The sequence below is a fragment of the Crinia signifera genome, chromosome 11 (assembly GCF_055691185.1).
Source record: "Crinia signifera chromosome 11, ASM5569118v1, whole genome shotgun sequence".
Classification (NCBI taxonomy): Eukaryota; Metazoa; Chordata; class Amphibia; order Anura; family Myobatrachidae; genus Crinia; species Crinia signifera.
This window is the reverse complement of record NC_139227.1, coordinates 78,843,443-78,863,938: the sequence shown is the minus strand read 5'-3', so window position 1 is coordinate 78,863,938 and position 20,496 is coordinate 78,843,443. Positions and strand designations below refer to the sequence as shown.

General features: G+C 41.3%; 1 protein-coding gene across 2 annotated transcripts in view; it reads left to right on the top strand.

Moving 5' to 3' along the window:
* Positions 1–9,052, top strand: part of LOC146045572 (3-galactosyl-N-acetylglucosaminide 4-alpha-L-fucosyltransferase FUT3-like) — a 378,311-nt gene extending 369,259 nt beyond the window's left edge. Inside the window, exons 1-2 of one of the 2 annotated variants that reach the window (XM_083164533.1) lie at positions 71–124; positions 7,750–9,052. In XM_083164533.1, coding sequence (XP_083020659.1) covers positions 7,840–8,874 — 1,035 coding nt within the window. In that variant the 5' untranslated portion in view covers positions 71–124; positions 7,750–7,839 and the 3' untranslated portion in view covers positions 8,875–9,052. Of the gene's footprint in view, positions 1–70; positions 125–7,749 lie in introns of those variants that run through there. The other variant, XM_083164532.1, reaches the window with a different exon arrangement.
* Positions 9,053–20,496: the final 11,444 nt, after the last annotated feature.

Genomic DNA, 20,496 nt, shown 5'->3' with positions numbered 1-20,496 from the left:
TTGCCATCACCTGTGGTTGAAACACCTTTCTTATCAATTACCTAGCTCCCAACCAGTGATGGTAATCATACATTACCAGGGAAGTGCAAGAAGAGAGCATTTTCTCCCTGAAGGAGAGGGTCAGGTAGGCAAGTATGCATTAGCAGTTGTTGAGACACAACACTGGTGTGTCCAGTCTAAGCACACCATCATGGTTGGTTTGCTTGACGACTGTGACAGTTGACACATTTCGACTTGTGATTAACATACATATTAACATTGTGCTAACAGATTGTGTGATGGTATTTAAAACACACAGGCAGTGGCGTAACTATAAATTTTGCTCCCCCCTGCCAAAAATGTTATTGTGCCCCATATATATATATATATATATATATATATATATATATATATATATATATATATATATATATATATATATATAGTGTTTGCGAAAACCACCCAAAAAATTGGGTTCCGGGGACTCTTCACTTCTTAAAATTGGGGTCCTACCTGACCTTTTCTGGGTCCCAACGGAATAAAGCCTCCTCTCCCCTTCTTCCCAGCATGGCATATGTGGGTCGGGGGAAAGTATCAATTGGCCTACTCGCATAAAGATACATATATACTAGTAACAATATAAACCGGAAAACAGGGACAGTGCGCGCTAAAAATTTAGGGCATTTTTTGGGGGGGAAGTGGTGTGGTCACATAGTAGTACCAATTCACATTCCAGCATACACCGTTATGTCCAGTACACATTACAGCACACATCATTATGTCCAGTACACATTACAGCACACACCGTTATGCCCAGTACACATTCCAGCACACACCGTTATGCCCAGTACACACCGTTATGCCCAGTACACATTCCAGCACACACCGTTATGCCCAGTACACATTATGGCACACTTATGTCGAGTACACATTATAGCACACAGCGTTATACCCAGTAAACATTATAGCACACACCGCTATACCCAGTAAACACAATAGCACACACTGCTATACCCAGAAAACATTATAGCACACACCGCTATACCCAGTAAACACAATAGCACACACTGTTATACCCAGAAAACATTATAGCACACACCGCTATACCTAGTAAACATTATAGCACACAACGCTATACCCAGTACACCTTTTAGCACACACCGTTATGCCCAGTACACATTATAGCAAACACCGTAATGCCCAGTACACATTAAACCAGATAAGTGCTGCTTACCTACATGCTGGTTGCAGGAGTTACATGCTGGTTATTACTGAGGCAGCATTACCAGCAGCCACTGCTGCTGCCTTACCCCCGCCTGCTCATTGGACAGCCGCCCGCCCGCCTACCCTCCCATTGGACAGTCTGACACTGAGTCTGTCAGACTGTCATGGCTGCGCCCGTGCCCCGGCCGACTCTCCTGTGCGGCGCGGCGCACGGTCACCAGCAGCACATAATGTCAGTCTGACTGACACAAACCAGCCACCTCGCTTTGCTCAGTGCCCCGGGCGGGAGCAGGCGCCCACGCAGCCCCAGCTCCCCCAAGCAGTGGCGGGGGCTGCCTTGCGCAATCTACGCCACTGCACACAGGTCATTATACAGATTTGGTAGTCATGTTTTCAAATGAAAGTGTCCACATGCACACATAAACAGTTTGTAAAGCAATTGAGATGAAGGGCTGACATATATGCACACATCTATAGTACAGATGAATGTGTAAGCTACAAAGTGTGCTTTCCATGGACCTACATTTAGGCCCTTATTCAGATCTGATCGCAGTACAAATTTGGTCTCTAAAACCATGTGCCCTGCAGGTCGGGCAGATGTAACGTGTGCATAGAGAGTGAAATTTGGGTGGGGTGTGTTGAAACTGAAATCTAAATTGCTTTGTAAAAATAATGCAGCAAGTATTTACCCTGCACAGAAACAAAATAACTTCCCCAAATCTAACTCTCTCTATACATGTTTTATCTGCCCCACCTGCAGTGAACATGGCTTTGCCCATTTTGAGAACAAATTTGTACTGCAATCAGATCTGAATAAGGGCCTTAAGTACATGTGGTTAGTTAATTGGTTAATGACAAAAACTTGTATGGTGCATGGGTGAGTAATGTGTGCAGGTGCATATATTTTAGCAATTGAGCGTGGTGATTGCTGCTGCAAGCATTGGTCCGCTTAGTTGCAGCTAGACGAGACCTGTGTACACACGGAGCAATATATTGCTCAGCAATCATATTGCTCAGTGTCCCTGTTTTCATCAGCGACCAGAGATGGTCCCTGATGAGGATGACACACTGCCGGGAGAAGAAGCAGGGGAAGTCACCGGTCGGAGGAGCATGCTCCTCCGACCAGCGACTATTCGGGAGCTGTAAGTGGGAGCGCGCACACTCCAATCACTGACAATATGGTGTCTCAGATTTTTGCCCATGTGTATGCACCTTTATATTTGCAAAGGGTTTTTATTCCCACCACTGCTAGTATACATGCAGTTTTGCGAAGCCACCACCCCACCACTTTTTGTGGTTTTGTGGACTTGCCCTTTGTGCATGCCCATTTTCGCAGTGGTGTGAGGTTGTGCCCAGAGAAACACCCACAACACGCCTTGATTTCGGATGATACTTGCAAGCGTTTTTATGTCCGCAATGGTACAAGCTTGGACGTCTGGACAAGGTGGCACATGCGCAGTGTGGCCATGGCGCCCGCGCACAAAGCTAAAAATCATTTTCTGTGTGAAATCGCATCTGAGCATGTGAATTAGAATAAGGTCCTTTGTTTTGTCTGTATAGAACAATGTCATTATTTTTATCTGAAGGAAAATACTTTGCAGGGGCTGTGTTCAGTGTGACAGGGGCTGTGTCCAGTCTACAGGGGCTGTGTCTAGTGCTCAGGGGCTGTGTCCAGTGCACAGGGGCTGTGTCCAGTGTGCATTGGCCATTGTGACAGGGGCTGTGTCCATTGTCCAGGGGCTGTGTCCAGGGTGACGGCCTGTGTCCAGGGGCAGTGTCCAATGTGACGGCTGTGTTCACTGTACAGGAGCTGTGTCCAGAGGCTGTGTCCATTGTCCAGGGTGAGGGGCTTTATCCAGTGTCCAGTGTGACGGCCTGTGTCCAGGGGCAGTGTCCAGTGTACAGGAGATGTGCCCAGGGGCTTTGTCCAGGGTGACGGCCTGCATCAAGTGTCCAGTGTGACGGCTGTTTCCAGTGTACAGGAGCTGTGCCCAGGGGCTGTGTCCAGGATGACGGCCTGTATCCAGTGTCCAGTGTGATGGCCTGTGTCCAGGGGCAGTGTCCAGTGTGACAGCTGTGTCCATTGTCCAGGGGCTGTGTCCAGGGTGATGGTCTGTGTCCAGGGGCAGTGTCGAGTGTGACAGGCTGTGTCCAGTGTAAAGTAAGATAAATAAATAAAAGTAATAAATTAAACAAAAACACATTTTTGGAGGATGATGGAGGAGGAAATAGTGGGAGATCAGCAACCTGATAGAAGTGCTGAAGCTGCTACCACCAGTCATGACAATGATTGCTTTGTTAAACTGTGCATGTATACAACATAAGGGTGGGTGGGAGGGCCCAAGCACAATTTCATCTTGCACCTCTTTGTATTTTTTGCTCTTTGGAGCATTTCTCTTTTTTGGGGGTAGTTTATTAAACTGCCACCCTGTGTGTCCCTGCAGTGCCGCTCTGCTTCCAAGATGTGCCAGGTTGGAAGTGTAAGGTCCACATGTATGTGATGCCCACTGCTGTCGCTTAGCTTAGTAATCCAGCTACCTCGGTATAACCATAGGCGTGCACAGGGGGGGGGGGGGGGGAGGGCACCCCCTAATGTCAAGCACACGGCATCGGATTTAAAATGGGAGAGAGCAAATGGGCAGGTCGCCCCCCCAAGTATAAAAGAGGTGCTGTGTTATGGAGCAGAGGAGCGGCGGTCCGGACCCGCAATGGCTACCTTGTGCCTGGCCTCACCACCAGCTGCAGCACTGTAGAGTACAGACACAAATTTGCTCTCAGCCTATCAATACACACAGTACAGCGGGCAGCAGTACTGAGGCACCCTGTCCCATATGCTCCGCCCCTGCCTCGCGTCCTGCAGTGCCTAAGCTGCTCCAATTCCTGTGGCCCGCCTCCCACTGCTGCTGTGTGCTGGTCTGCTGGCATTTCACCGCCATCTCTGCAGCCCGGCAGGCAAACTCCTCTGCTGCCATCTCCTTTGTTTCTTGTCCACCATCCCGCTGCTCCGTGCAGGGCCCACTGCTCCGCCTTCCCCTGCACCCTATCATGCTATGAGGCTATGAGCTCTGCTCACAATTGGCGGTGATATAAACGCCCAATAGGAGGTGATAGACACACCCAGTAGGTTGTGATGGACACACCCCTTCAATTGTGCACCCCCTAAAAAAAAGGGCTGCGCACACCTATGGGTATAACCTTTTGGCCCAACTACAGTAAATTAAAACAATTTTGTGAGCTGTGAAGTGATCACAATTGACTAGAAATGAGTGGAAACTAATGTTATTGAGGTTAATAATACTTTAGGGGCAAAAACAGGCCCAAATTCTGTTATTTTAGCCATTTTTAGCATTTTTTCATAAAAATCCAGATCCAAAACCAAAATCCGCAAAGGTGGTTTTGCCACAACCAATCCAGATCCAAAACACGAAGGGAGATCCAGATCCAAAACCAAAACCCGAAAAAGTGGCCGCCGCACATCTCTAATTTTTATGTGAAGGTATAGGGATTGTATAATGGTACTGTTAGTGTATTGTTTTGTCTGTATATTTCTTTTTATTTATTAACAGTTTCTTTTATACTGTAGCGCATACATATTTTGCAGCGTTTTACAGAGTACAGTTGAACACTCACATCAGTGGAGCTTACAATCTATGTTCCATTCTAGGGTTAATGTGTTGGGAGCCAATTAGCCTACCAGTATATTTTTAGATTATGGGAGGAAACCGGAGTACCTGGAGGCACATGGGTGATGCTGCACTTTTATACCGCTATGTGTCCTTGAGCAACTCCCGTGTTCAAAGATTAGGGTCTGACCAGGGATTTTGGTAGCTCCCCACAGGTGATGGTAAGCATACATTTCCAGGGTAGTCCAAGGAATAGAGCGTTTTTCTCTCTGAAGGAGAGGGTCAGGAAGGCAACCCTGTGTTTGATATTATGGGCGGGATTCTCTAATATCCGCACCCACAGTTTACCGCACATCACCGGCTAACGCAGACGTAGTTATAATGTTCACAATGACACTAGTCAATGTAACAGCTGTCGACCTTGTTAATTCCACTATCCACGCCAACCCGAAGTGTGGGGAGCGCAGCGGTACGCGTCCTATGACCTTTTCATACCCCCACTATCCACGTCGGCGTGGAGTTGATTTTATAAAGTGTGGCGACCGCGAAGCATGGTGAGCGGACGCGGATACCTGTGAAGCCCGCGAGGGGTCGGTGGCTCACTGCACTCGCCACACTTTATAAAATCAACTCCACGCCGACGTGGATAGTGGGGGTATGAAAAGCGTCTAAATTTAGATGCCCCCATCTTAGCGGTTTGCAGGGAGTCTGGATTTAGACGTCTAAAACTAGACTTCTAAATTACCGGGGTGTCCAGTTCAGGGAGTCTGGATTTAGACACTTTAGCGTCTAAATTGCCGGGTTGTGAGCGGTGCGCAGGACTGCCTATTTCACTGTGGAACTACAAGTACCACAGTGACCTGTCAGCACTGGGTGCACTGCTGCTGCCCAGCGCTATGCTGATAACGTAGCTTACATAAGGAAAGCAGCCACGCGCTGCGCTGAGAACAGCTAGAGCGGCACGCGCACAGTAAACACAGAGCGTCTGGCAGGCTGCCAAGTTTCAGACACAGGCTGTGCGTTCGGTGGCGCCGTGAAACTACACAAGTACCGGATTATTAAAGTTTTGGGATTTTAAACGGACTCTGGAGAAAAAAGTCTGGTGAGTGCGCTCTATACTATTGGATATGTATGGCTAACACTAACTAAGTGTATAACCTGAGCTTGTGGACAAACCAGCACATACCGGATGAATTTTGTGAGTGCACATTTCCCTACTTGAATATATATATATATATATATATATATATATATATATATATATATATATATATATATATATATATATATATATATATAGAGATAGATAGATAGATGATAGATAGATAGATAGATAGATAGATAAAATAAATATATATATATCTAAAAGAAAATGATGAGAGCAAGCGCTCATAGTGCTTGAATCTGTTTAAAAGTTTTATTGGACACAGGGTAAAAATACTGGTGATACAGAGAGCAGGGATCACGTACCGAATCAGGCGGTACATACACCGCTGTACATAAACATGGAATAGCTGACTCCGCAGCACATTTGTTGGAGAGGTTACACTCAGATCGATTACCAACAGGTGGCACACAGTATCCAGCAGACGGTAGCGGTGTGTTCCAGCAGCGAGCGGCAGCAGTGATCAGTTCTCCAAAAGTTCAACTCCGGTCAGAGATGACGCTAGGCCACGCCCCAACGAGGGCTCTGACGAAAGTCGATGACGAAACGCGTTGGGGCGTGGCCTAGCATCATTGATCTGAGTGTAACCTCTCCAACAAATGTGCTGCAGAATCAGCTATTCCATGTGTATGTACCGCCTGATTCGGTACGTGATCCCTGCTCTCTGTATCACCAGTATTTTTACCCTGTGTCCAATAAAACTTTTAAACAGATTCATGCACTATGAGCGCTTGCTCTCATCATTCTCTTTTAGATAAACCACCTGTGGATTCAGGATTACCTCTGTGAGGTGGAGAGCTAAAGCTGTCGGGGACATACTTCACCTGAGTGCAATATAAAGAGACATTTGTGGAGGAGATCCTCTAAGGGTATATTGTCTAAATTGGACACTGGCTTTCTGACCTATTTGCGCACTGTTATTTCTGCTGTCTCTCTCTCTCTCTCTCTCTCTCTCTCTCTCTCTCTCTCTCTCTCTCTCTCTCTCTCTCTCTCTCTCTCTCTCTCTCTCTCTCTCTCTCTATATATATATATATATATATATATATATATATATATATATATATATATATATTATTTTCTATATAAGGTAGCTGGGTTTATAATTGTTAAACAATACTTATCAATAGAAATGGCGCTATCCAATTACCGCATGCTCTCCAACATGACCCATTGCATTCGGTACACAGTGCTCTGTTCCTGGACTTCCCTCTTAATGTATGATTGCCATCACCTGAGTTGAAACACCCTTCTCGTCAATTACTTAGTTCCACACAATCATACATTAAGAGGGAAGTCCAGGAGCAGAGCATTGTGTACCGAATTCAATGAGTCATGTTGGAGGGTATGTTACCCATGATCGTTGATCGTGGGTAATTGGCTTGCCGGGGGATATTCAATTACCCATGGTTTATCTGAGATTTTGTTTCGGCTGCCTCAGACAGGCAAAGCCAAAACCCCAATTGCAGCTCAGTTTTCAGAGAAAGCAGAGCTGCAGCTCCACTAAAACATTCAACTTGAGTGTTCCCACAGTGCAATGTGTTTTTGTTGGGCAATTTAATTGTTTAATATAGATAAAAATCATCAGTGAATATAGCAAAAAAAATATGAACTACATTATTTAAAATATTGTTTTGTAATAATACAAAAAATTAAATTGTATCAAAGTGTGACATGTTTTAAAAAGAGCAAATTTTCACTGCTAAAATAGCTGTATCACATTGTAATTTTGATGTAAATTTTTTTTTATTTCTTCAACAGTGACGATAATTATGAGAAGTTTATTCTCCAACTAATTTGCCCTATTGTTACAGTGTTTCTACGTAAATAAATGAAGAATTTAAGAAAATTATGTCTCTGAAGAAATCCTTTATGATATGTATCGCACAGCTGTGCCTTGCGGCCATTTTGTATACACTGTACAACCGTGTAAGTCGTCCAGCAATTACTGATGCAGTTGAACATGTGGAAACTACAGAGAAACAAGCTGAACATACTCGAATCATTCTGCTATGGACTTGGCCATTTGGGCATTATAAATTTCCCCTTAATGTTTGTCCACCATTCCTTAATATTAGTGGATGCTTCTATACCGATAATAGAACATTGTTTTCTTCTGCTGATGCGGTTGTTATGCATCACAGGGATGTATGTAACTCTCAAAGCCAACTACCCCAGTTGCCAAGACCACCAAATCAGTACTGGGTGTGGTTTAACAAGGAGTCTCCATCTAACAGCCCAAACCTACAGTTTATGGACAACCTCATCAATCTGACCATGTCCTACAGGGCTGACTCAGACATATTCACACCTTATGGCTGGTTGGAGGAAAATAAGGAAAACAAGAACTTCACCATCCCTCCAAAGACTAAGCTGGTGGCCTGGGCAGTCAGTAACTGGAAAAAAAACTCCAGGAGGGTGATATACTATGAGCAGCTTAAGAATTTTTTATCCATTGACATATATGGAAAACAGCATAATCCTCTGCCTAGAAATTGTACGAAAACCCTTTCCACGTACAAATTTTACCTGTCCTTTGAAAACTCAATTCATGAAGACTACATTACTGAGAAACTATGGAAAAATGCCTTTGCAAATGGTATTGTACCAGTTGTTATGGGCCCCTCTCGCCAAAACTATGAGCGTTTCATTCCCAAAGACTCTTTTATTCATGTAGATGATTTCCCCACGGCCCAGGAACTGGCCACATATATTTTAAAGTTGGACAGTGATGACAAAGCCTACCAGCAATATTTCCACTGGAGGTCCAGATTTCATCCTTTTGCAGGCACTACCTTCCAGATAGATTACTGTATGGTATGCAAAGCAGTAAAAAATGCCCCTAAGAATAAGAATATTTCAAGATTTGGAGACTGGTTCAAATGAGTTAAAGCCTTAGAATATGATTCAATGAAATGTACTATGTGAACTTTAGTACTTTACACCTAATGTAATCAACCATTGCAATACAATAAAACAGTGGTGTATCTGTAAAGGGTGAAACATGTGTTGCCTAGGGAATTCTTGACTAATGGGGCAATGTATAAGTGGATTCTTATAAAAGAGGTGCATAAGTATTCCCCTTAAAATTTACCAAATTAGAACTGTGTTCTTATTTGTTATTTTCAGACCATGGAGTTCTGTACAGTGGGCATGGAGGTGATATATGTGTTAGAGAATAGTTAACTGAATAATACTGTCTTGGCCACATACTCCTCTGATCATGATAGCAAACCAGGGTTAGCATGTGTTGATATATGGAAGCATCAAATCCAGGGATCCAGGGGTGGGCAATAAGTGACCCTCTAGATCTGGGGTAGCCAACCCTAGTCCTCGAGAGCTACCAACAGTGCATGTTTTGCAGGTCTCCTCACAGAATCACAAGTGAGCTAATTAGCTCCATCTGTGTATCTTTTAAAATGTGTCAGTTTAATGAGTGCAGCTGTGCAGCAGCTAGGTTGTCTGGAAAATGTGAACTGTTGGTAGTTCTCGAGGGCTAGGGTTGGCTACCACTGCTCTAGATGTTGTATAACTACATATCCCATCATGCCCTGCAACCACTTTATTATGGCTAAATAGAATAATTATGACAGGGCATTCTGGAATGGGTAGTTCTACAACAGCTAGAGGGACACTTATTGCCTACTCCTGATGTAGGCTAACCAGTAAACCAAAACATGGGCAGCAAAAAGCATGCTACTTAATTTTACACATTGCCCAATCATCTAGTTTTTAAAAGAACAATATGTCAAAGGCGATATTTCGCCTAAAAAAAAAAATTAATGTATGATAGGATAGGGGGTTAAAACAACCCAGGTGGTGTTTGGTGGGATGAAGCAGTGCTTATTTTGTCTAGATCTGGTTTTTCGAATTTACGGTGACTAGTCCATTTTACATTTTTTTATGTGAAATGTGTGAAAATGCAAAAAGCTTTTTCTATTAACCTTGTTACACCTAGTTTACTGTTATTTTCGGGACAGATGCAATGACTCCCGAGTTCAGTGGCCTAGCTGAATATCAGCCAAACTCAGTTTTTTTTAATGGGGCAATCACTAACAAGGCATGGTATTGCCTTACAAGTGATTTTTTTAAAACATCCAAGTTCATCCGGCATCCCGCATGGCTGCCACGCTTGGGTGTCATTGTCATTCATGTCTACGTTATTAATCACACAGATAAAAGGGGTTACCAGCAAGTGGGGTCTTGACATTCAGAAGTTTGAGAACAGAATCCCTATGTTCAGAAACCCAATGGTATGCACAGGGGTTAAGCACTGGAGGAGGGGTTTATGCACTGGTGGAGTGGTGGAGGGAGGGGTGGAGTTAGGCTGTGGTGGGGGTTGAATAGACTAAGACTGTTGGGGGGTGATAGTTTCTGGCTGTTGGAGGGGGTTTAGGAATAGGAGCTTGGTTAAAATGTTTACCAGGATTTTGTACCGATGCTGAGTAAAGATATTCGATCAGTCTATGCATGCAATAGATTAGTGTTAAAATCTTTTGCAAGGGTGGAATTAAGTGTGGCGCTCCTACAATTCTGCTGCCTGTATTTCCAAAAACCTGTGGACCAATCCCTATTGATCCAAAAAATGTATAGGCAAAAAAAAGGGGGAGGGGTCTGGAAAAGTTGGCGCTGAATAAAGAGTGTATCTGCACTTATCTTTGCGTGGAGGTTCTTCTGGTTGATGGTGTTTTCACTTGAGGGTTCGTCTCCAGAGCAATAGAGATATGAAAAGATAAGATTTGAGAAATAGAACGGTATGATGGTCTATTTTTTCACTGAGGGGTTAATCAAAAAAGATGTCCAGTGTCAGCAAGTGGGCGTACCTTACTTACACTAGAAAAATGTGAATTACACATGTAATGGTATCTTTTTTAGATGGTAAGGGCGTACCCGTACTCACGGCGTATTAGGTGTTGACAATCCTCAAAAGGTTTCTTTTTGGATATCCTTGTTCAAAGAAAAGTGTGCAATTCTTTTGTCATAAAAAGAATTTATTTACATAAAAACACACCAAAGTTTAAAAAAAAATAGTATTTAAAAAAGTGTGTCTTTCACTCCTATAGTGAAATGAGGGAGGTAAGGAGATGGGTTCTGATCCACGGGGTAGTACCGGTATACACCCAGATGTCAAATAGTGGGATCTTACCTTCTCTCCAACCATCACCTCAAACACTTTTCAGATAGAAAGGCACCTTCCTCCTGCCAACGCGTTTCGAGCAATGGCTCTTTATCAAGGCATGAGGGTAATGCTGGATTCATATTTATAGGATATCTACAAGATGGTTAAACTTCCTGTTCCTGTCTATTAATTTGCTTTCCTTTTTATCATTTACTTATTTCTAATACATTATCTCTTTAGATTTAATTTTATACATTCATTATTATCAATCAATATAAAAAACGAGTAGTAAAATAAGTCTTTTTGTTTCAAAGCTGCATCTTTTTCCCGCCAAAAAGACGGGTGTCGTGGGGTTATCTGGGTAATGTAGTTCCCCAGGGCAGTGCTTCGTAAAAATGTGTCTTTTTCCCGCAAAAAAGACGGGTATCGTGGGGTTATCTGGGTAATGTAGTTCCCCAGGGCAGTGCTACGTATTGTGTTTTACTCATTTACCGCATATATATAAAAGTTCTGAGATTTGTAGTTTTGTTCAATATCTCCGTGACCGGAAGTATGGGATTGCGTCACTTTATGTGGTGTTATGGGGATTGTAGTTGTCTAATGCCGTTTTTCTTCCTGTGTTGCCGGAAGTTCCGCCGGACGTATGTCATTATGCGGCATTGTGGGGATTGTGGTTTTATCCATCCCGTCTTTGTATACTATTACTGTGTCCTCGTAGTTCCGTCTGTTATACCCGGAAGTTGCATTAGATTCCATACAGAGGGACGCTGGGGGTTGTAGTTTAATTGGTGGTGTTGATCCTGTGCATATTTTCTGGAATTTCCAGATCTTGTACGCTTTAACTTATGTGATATAATTCGTGCTGTATATACTTAAGATAGATGCCTCTTGGTTATGGCTTTTTTTGGGAACATTTATATTAGATTATATTGTTATTCTGGGTTTTCTTGCTGAGTGCATCTTCAAACGGTTACTATGGCAACTTTGTGTATTTATGGTATATCCATTATTTTATATCTTTTCTTAGATCCATATTATTTTAGTATGTTCTCTGAAAAACAGAATTGTGATAAAACTCAGTAAATGATTATATAAATTATACATATATAGAACTATGCAGAAAATTATATTTAATAAAACCACATCGACTACAAAAACCATTTTAGCTCAAAGTCGTTATTAAGGCCAGATGGCTTTAGGGTTTTTAAATAAAAAATAAGTTTCATTTCTGACTTGGCTAGATTTGACTCTATGTTCTTATCTCTCCAGTTATTTTTTATGTGTCTCAGACCTATGAATTTCTTGATATGTTCTGGGCCACAATTGTGGGCCAGTCTGAAATGATTGGACAAATGATGTGTTTGTAGTCCTTTGCGGATATTTCGCAAATGTTCTGACAGCCTTATTTTTAGAGCCCTTGTGGTTCGGCCGATGTAACATAGTCCACAAGAGCACTCTATCAAATAGATTACGTTTTGTGTGTCACATGTGATGAAGTCTTTGATTTTGAACTTGATGTTATTCACTGTGACTTCTGTGTGTTTGGAAGTTGGATCTTTTATATTTCTGCAGCCCAAACACATGCCGCATCTATAGAAACCCTTAGATCTGTTAAGGTTCCTTGTGGGTATTGGGAGTGCACTGCGGACTAAATGACTTTTGAGGTTTTTTGATTTCCTGTAGATAAAGGATGGTTTCTTAGGGATGATTTCTTTAGGTACAGGATCCCTAGTTAATAGATGCCAATTTTTTGATATTTTCCTTTCTATTTGTTTAAACTGGGTATCATATCCTGTAATCAAAGACCATTTTGTTTTATCATTGTTGTATTGTGGTTCTTTCTTGTCTTTGTTTTCCCCTTTTAAAAGATCTTCTCTGTTTTTTTTTCCAATACTTCTTCCATAATGGGAATGAGATTTTCATTTTTATATCCTTTTTCTATGAAGTTTCTCTTCATTTCTACCATCTGTTGTCTGCAGACTTGTTGATCACTGCAGTTCCTTTTCACCCTAAGGAATTGTCCTTTTGGTACGCCTTTTAACCATGTTGCATGGTGTTGACTATCCGTGGAAATATAGGTGTTGGTGTCCGTGGGTTTTTCATAGATTTTTGTATTAATTTGGTCGTTATGGATATAGATGTTTAGATCTAAAAAGTTGATCTCCACTTTACTGACTGTTGCTGTTAGTCTGATATTAAAATCATTGTTGTTAATGGTATCTAGAAATTCCATTAAGTCAGTCTCGTTTCCTTCCCACAGAATCAATATATCGTCAATATACCTATACCATTTTTTTATCTTCTCGCCCCAAGCTACGTTCTGGTAAATATGTGTTTCTTCCCAGTAATTCATAAAAAGATTAGCGTAGCTTGGGGTGAATTTTGTGCCCATTGCTGTGCCGGATCGCTGCAAGAAGAAATCGCCGTTGAAAAAGAAAAAATTGTTCTCTAAAATAAACTTTACTGCATCCAGAGTGAATTCTTTTCTTTCCAAAGTGAGGTCTGTTTTGTCTAAAGACCATTTTAGTGCTTCTAGACCTTTATCATGTTTAATGCACGTGTAGAGCGAAGTGACGTCTGCAGATGCAAGAACTCTTTTCTCATTCCATTGGATGTTCTTTAATTTATTCAGTGTGTCCCCAGTGTCTTTCAGATGTGAGGCATTTTTCATTACCATCGGTTGGAGAATGCTGTCTACTAGTGAAGAGAAATTCGCTGTTAGATTGTTGGTACCACTTATAATGGGTCTTCCGGGTGGATGTGTTAAATTTGTATGTATTTTAGGTAAGAGGTAGATGGTAGCTGTGACCGGGTTTTCCAATATCTATATATTCGAATTCTTCTTTGGTTATTCCTTTGGTGTTTAAATGTTTTTTGATAAATTTCAGATATTCTTTTTGTATTTTATTGGTAGGATCCCCTTTAAGTTTGCTGTAGGTTTCTATATCGCCCAATTGCTTCATAACTTCTTGTACATAGTCTTCCTTGTTGAGGATGGCAATCCCTCCCCCCTTGTCACAGGGTTTGATGACTATGTTTTCATCTTTACTTAAATCTGTGATGATGTCTCTTTCTTTTTTTGTAAGATTAAATCTCACTTTCGGTTTTTTCAAATGTTCCATTTCTTCTAGAACTACTTTCGTGAATGTTTCTATGTAGTTCCCTTTAATGTAGGTGGGGTAGAAGACTGATTTTTTCTTACGCTTCTTTTGTTCTTCCACTGGTGCTTCAGGGCTTTCATGACTGGTAGAAGGTTCTGAACTATTTTTGTTTTCCTTTTCTGTTTCTTTCATATGAAAAACATTTTTTAGAGTGATTTTTCTTACAAACTTTTGAACATCCACAAATTTTTCAAAGTGGTTCATATGTGAGGTTGGGGCATATTTTAAACCTTTTTGAAGCACCTTCTCTTCTTCTTTACTAAGGGCCTTATTTTGGTTCATTCTTTCTGACAAAATCCTTCTTAGATGGACAAAACCATGTGCACTGCAGGGGGGGCAGATGTAACATGTGCAGAGAGAATTAGATTTGGGTGAGTAATTTTGTTTCTGTGCAGGGAAAATACTGACTGCTTTATTTTTACACTGCAATATAGATCTTACTTTGAAGTAAAACCCCACCCAAATCTAATTCTCTCTGCACAAGTAACACCTGCCCCACCTGCAGTGCACATGGTTTTGCCCATCTAAGAAGGATTTTGTCAGAAAGAATCAACCAAAATAAGGCCCTGAGTATTCTCCTACTTAAATTGAATATCTGTTTTTTATCACCTGGTGAATTGATGTTTGGTATGGATTTTTTTGGTTTCTTTATTTTGTTGTGTTTTTTTACACCAGCTCTTCATCCTCTTTTTTTATATGTTTTGATGAAACTTTTCCTTATCATTTTTTTGATTTTTGTTTGTTCCTCTGTTTTCCCTTTTCTGCCCTCCTTTCTTCTAAAAAAGGTGACCTTGATCTTCCTTCTCTCACAGGTCTGTAGGTGTTTCTTTTGGGTGTTTCTGATTTTTCTTCCCTCCTTTCTTCCAAAAAAGGTGACCTTGATTTTTCTTCTCTTATGGGTCTATATGTATTTCTTTTGGGTGTTTCTGATTGGTTGCTGTGTTGTCTTGCAGCTTCTGATCTATCTTCTTCTATGATGGATGTCCTTTCATATCTTCGTTTGGAAGTGAACGGTGTTTGGTCCCGTCTGTTGTTCCTTTCTGAATTATTTTCTTGTCTTGAATAAGAGGTGTTAGGTTCTTCATTGTCTATTTCAAATGTTTTTATTTCTTCCTCTTTTCTTTCGGGAGTTTCATAGTACCGATGTCTGTTTGACTTTCTTGGAATGGAGTTTCTTCTATGTGGCTGATCTCTTTGTGAATGATAATAGGGTCTCTCATGATTCTCCTCTCTCCTTCTCGGGGTGATATGAGTAGTATAAAAATTTCTTCTCGGTGTTCTCTCAAATTTTTTAGTGGTGTTGTTTCTTTTGTAGGGCCGGTCTCTCCAGGACAGTTGATGAGATCTATCCTCTCCTAATCTTTTTATGAATTACTGGGAAGAAACACATATTTACCAGAACGTAGCTTGGGGCGAGAAGATAAAAAAATGGTATAGGTATATTGACGATATATTGATTCTGTGGGAAGGAAACGAGACTGACTTAATGGAATTTCTAGATACCATTAACAACAATGATTTTAATATCAGACTAACAGCAACAGTCAGTAAAGTGGAGATCAACTTTTTAGATCTAAACATCTATATCCATAACGACCAAATTAATACAAAAATCTATCAAAAACCCACGGACACCAACACCTATATTTCCACGGATAGTCAACACCATGCAACATGGTTAAAAGGCGTACCAAAAGGACAATTCCTTAGGGTGAAAAGGAACTGCAGTGATCAACAAGTCTGCAGACAACAGATGGTAGAAATGAAGAGAAACTTCATAGAAAAAGGATATAAAAATGAAAATCTCATTCCCATTATGGAAGAAGTATTGGAAAAAAACAGAGAAGATCTTTTAAAAGGGGAAAACAAAGACAAGAAAGAACCACAATACAACAATGATAAAACAAAATGGTCTTTGATTACAGGATATGATACCCAGTTTAAACAAATAGAAAGGATAAAAAAATTGGCATCTATTAACTAGGGATCCTGTACTTAAAGAAATCATCCCTAAGAAACCATCCTTTATCTACAGGAAATCAAAAAACCTCAAAAGTCATCTAGTCTGCAGTGCACTCCCAATACCCACAAGGAACCTTAACAGATCTAAGGGTTTCTATAGATGCGGCATGTGTTTGGGCTGCAGAAATATAAAAGATCCAACTTCCAAACACACAGAAGTCACAGTGAATAACATCAAGTTCAAAATCAAAGACTTCATCACATGTGACACACAAAACGTAATCTATTTGATAGAGTGCTCTTGTGGACTATGTTACATCGGCCGAACCACAAGGGCTCTAAAAATAAGGCTGTCAGAACATTTGCGAAATATCCGCAAAGGACTACAAACACATCATTTGTCCAATCATTTCAGACTGGCCCACAATTGTGGCCCAGAACATATCAAGAAATTCATAGGTCTGAGACACATAAAAAATAACTGGAGAGATAAGAACATAGAGTCAAATCTAGCCAAGTCAGAAATGAAACTTATTTTTTATTTAAAAACCCTAAAGCCATCTGGCCTTAATAACGACTTTGAGTTAAAATGGTTTTTGTAGTCGATGTGGTTTTATTAAATATAATTTTCTGCATAGTTCTATATATGTATAATTTATATAATCATTTACTGAGTTTTATCACAATTCTGTTTTTCAGAGAACATACTAAAATAATATGGATCTAAGAAAAGATATAAAATAATGGATATACCATAAATACACAAAGTTGCCATAGTAACCGTTTGAAGATGCACTCAGCAAGAAAACCCAGAATAACAATATAATCTAATATAAATGTTCCCAAAAAAAACCATAACCAAGAGGCATCTATCTTAAGTATATACAGCACGAATTATATCACATAAGTTAAAGCGTACAAGATCTGGAAATTCCAGAAAATATGCACAGGGTCAACACCACCAATTAAACTACAACCCCCAGCGTCCCTCTGTATGGAATCTAATGCAACTTCCGGGTATAACAGACGGAACTACGAGGACACAGTAATAGTATACAAAGACGGGATGGATAAAACCACAATCCCCACAATGCCGCATAATGACATACGTCCGGCGGAACTTCCGGCAACACAGGAAGAAAAACGGCATTAGACAACTACAATCCCCATAACACCACAGAAAGTGACGCAATCCCATACTTCCGGTCACGGAGATATTGAACAAAACTACAAATCTCAGAACTTTTATATATATGCGGTAAATGAGTAAAACACAATACGTAGCACTGCCCTGGGGAACTACATTACCCAGATAACCCCACGATACCCGTCTTTTTTGCGGGAAAAAGACACATTTTTACGAAGCACTGCCCTGGGGAACTACATTACCCAGATAACCCCACGACACCCGTCTTTTTGGCGGGAAAAAGATGCAGCTTTGAAACAAAAAGACTTATTTTACTACTCGTTTTTTTATATTGATTGATAATAATGAATACACAAAGAAGGGTATATCGGAGAGCGCTGAATTATGTACCACCTAGTCACTTTAGTACAATATAAAACACTGGTAATAATTTAATATAACGACAATTGATTATTGTCCCTTTCCCGAATGAAACTTGGAGTTCTTGTTCAAGGTAAAAAAGTTCTTTATTGAAACCCAACGCGTTTCGTCAGAACGACTTCTTCAGGGGTAAAACAGAATAATTTTTTTCTGAGTGTATGATCAACGTTAAGAATTCATACAGGATAATGATAAAATCCGTAAAAGGTAAGTGAACGCCAAACTGGCTGGATGATTAGATGTTGATGAAAATCCGTGAATATCGGAGTTTTTAGGGTCCCCAATTAGGAAATTCAGGGGGAAGCTTTCTTTTAGCTAATAAGTACCCGGTCTTCAGGCGTAAAGGCACTCAGTAGGAAAGTGATCTAGTATGAAGAATCCGATATGAATAGGCGTGGTCTTAAGTTAAAGGGTTCACCAAACCAATATGGTGGATGGGATAGGAAGGCCACCCCGGCCTTACGATTTTAAAGATAAACAACGATCATCGGGAGCAGGACTCACAGAATCGTGTAAAAGTAGGTTACATTTTCCAAAACCAGTGGATAATTTCAAAGTGACTTGGTTTTGAGAAATCACTTCACAAATATGTCACCACAATGTAGCAGTATTGAGTAGCTCCTTCACTGGCTGACGACCATAATGAATGTATAAAATTAAATCTAAAGAGATAATGTATTAGAAATAAGTAAATGATAAAAAGGAAAGCAAATTAATAGACAGGAACAGGAAGTTCAACCATCTTGTAGATATCCTATAAATATGAATCCAGCCAGCATTACCCTCATGCCTTGATAAAGAGCCATTGCTCGAAACGCGTTGGCAGGAGGAAGGTGCCTTTCTATCTGAAAAGTGTTTGAGGTGATGGTTGGAGAGAAGGTAAGATCCCACTATTTTACATCTGGGTGTATACCGGTACTACCCCGTGGATCAGAACCCCGTCTCCTTACCTCCCTCATTTCACTATAGGAGTGAAAGACACACTTTTTTAAATACTATTTTTTTTTTTAAACTTTGGTGTGTTTTTATGTAAATAAATTCTTTTTATGACAAAAGAATTGCACACTTTTCTTTGAACAAGGATATCCAAAAAGAAACCTTTTGAGGATTGTCAACACCTAATACGCCGTGAGTACGGGTACGCCCTTACCATCTAAAAAAGATACCATTACATGTGTAATTCACATTTTTCCAGTGTAAGTAAGGTACGCCCCCTTGCTGACACTGGACATCTTTTTTGATTAACCCCTCAGTGAAAAAATAGACCATCATACCGTTCTATTTCTCAAATCTTATCTTTTCATATCTCTATTGCTCTGGAGACGAACCCTCAAGTGAAAACACCATCAACCAGAAGAACCTCCACGCAAAGATAAGTACAGATACACTCTTTATTCAGCGCCAACTTTTCCAGAACCCCTCCCCCTTTTTTTAGTGTTAAAATCTGTTTGCCACTCTGAGGGTGGTAGGAAAATTCAGAGAAGTGCAGTTAAATTGTACATGTGCTTTTGTCACCTACCACATGTAACCAGATATATTAAATGTTTTATTTGGAGATACATATAACTTCATTCTCTTTTGTCACGTGATTTGGTGGCCTTTTAATGATGTAGAAACATTAAAAACCTGCATCTGGACAGAGAGTGAGCCACTGGGGAATGATCCCATGTTCTAAAAACGACAATAAAATTGCTGCATAGTGTACACTATGGTGCAATGACTTTATCATACAAGACAAAATGTAGTAACAGAAATAACATAAGCAAAGACGGTGCTGTAAGGGAAAAATAAAAATCTAGCTTCAGAAAATGGCATCTGTCAACAGACTAGGGACAGCACCAATAAGAAACTAGAAAGATAGTATGGGTGACAGGAAGCTCCCTGGTGAAGCAAGGGAACAGGGGGCTGAAGAGCCTGGAATAAATTATGGATCTATAGAGTCCCCGCCTTTCCACTTTTGGGACATCTTGGTGCCAGATACCACATGACACCTTCAGGAGTCTTGTCGACTTGATCATACTTCGATGAGTCGGCAGGGGCGCCAACAGGTCAGCCAGGACATGGTAAAATGCACTGGGTCTAGGGAGATTAGGTGGTGCACTGTCAAAGCGGTGTGCCTAGCACCATCTATTGGGTATGCCTAACACCGCCATTGGGTCTGTCTAACACCGCCAATCAGGCGTGTACTCACTACAATTTAAAAAGCTCCAATACGAGCGAAACGCGTTAGGGGGGAATTGCCCGGTGTCTTTATCCAAAGAAGGGACCTCTAAACAGCCAGCAATCACCGATATTATCCGCTTACAGCAGCACAAACAGAGACCGCAGATCCATTCCTTCCAGCTGACAGAGAGCGGGTGAGAGACGCGACTCTGCAGCTTCACGCAAACAGCAGCACTAACAGAGACCGCAGATCCAGCCACTGGAGGGCGGCTAGGGAGTCGGGACTGCAGCAGCAGCATGAAAGCTCCCGCAGAGGAGAGCAGGAAGAAGAAGGAAGCTTGGCCCTGCAAAGCACTTTCTCAGCTATTTAGTGAGTGTTTCTCTCTCCCTCCCCTGCCGGAGCCCGCCTATATTAATCTTGCTGGCTGGTCGTCAGCCGCCAGCTGCAATCTTCGGCGGCGGCCGCCCCCCGCCGAGTTGTCAGACGCAATCTGCTGCCCCCACTCCCCCGTACTGGACACCAGGACACAGCGGCA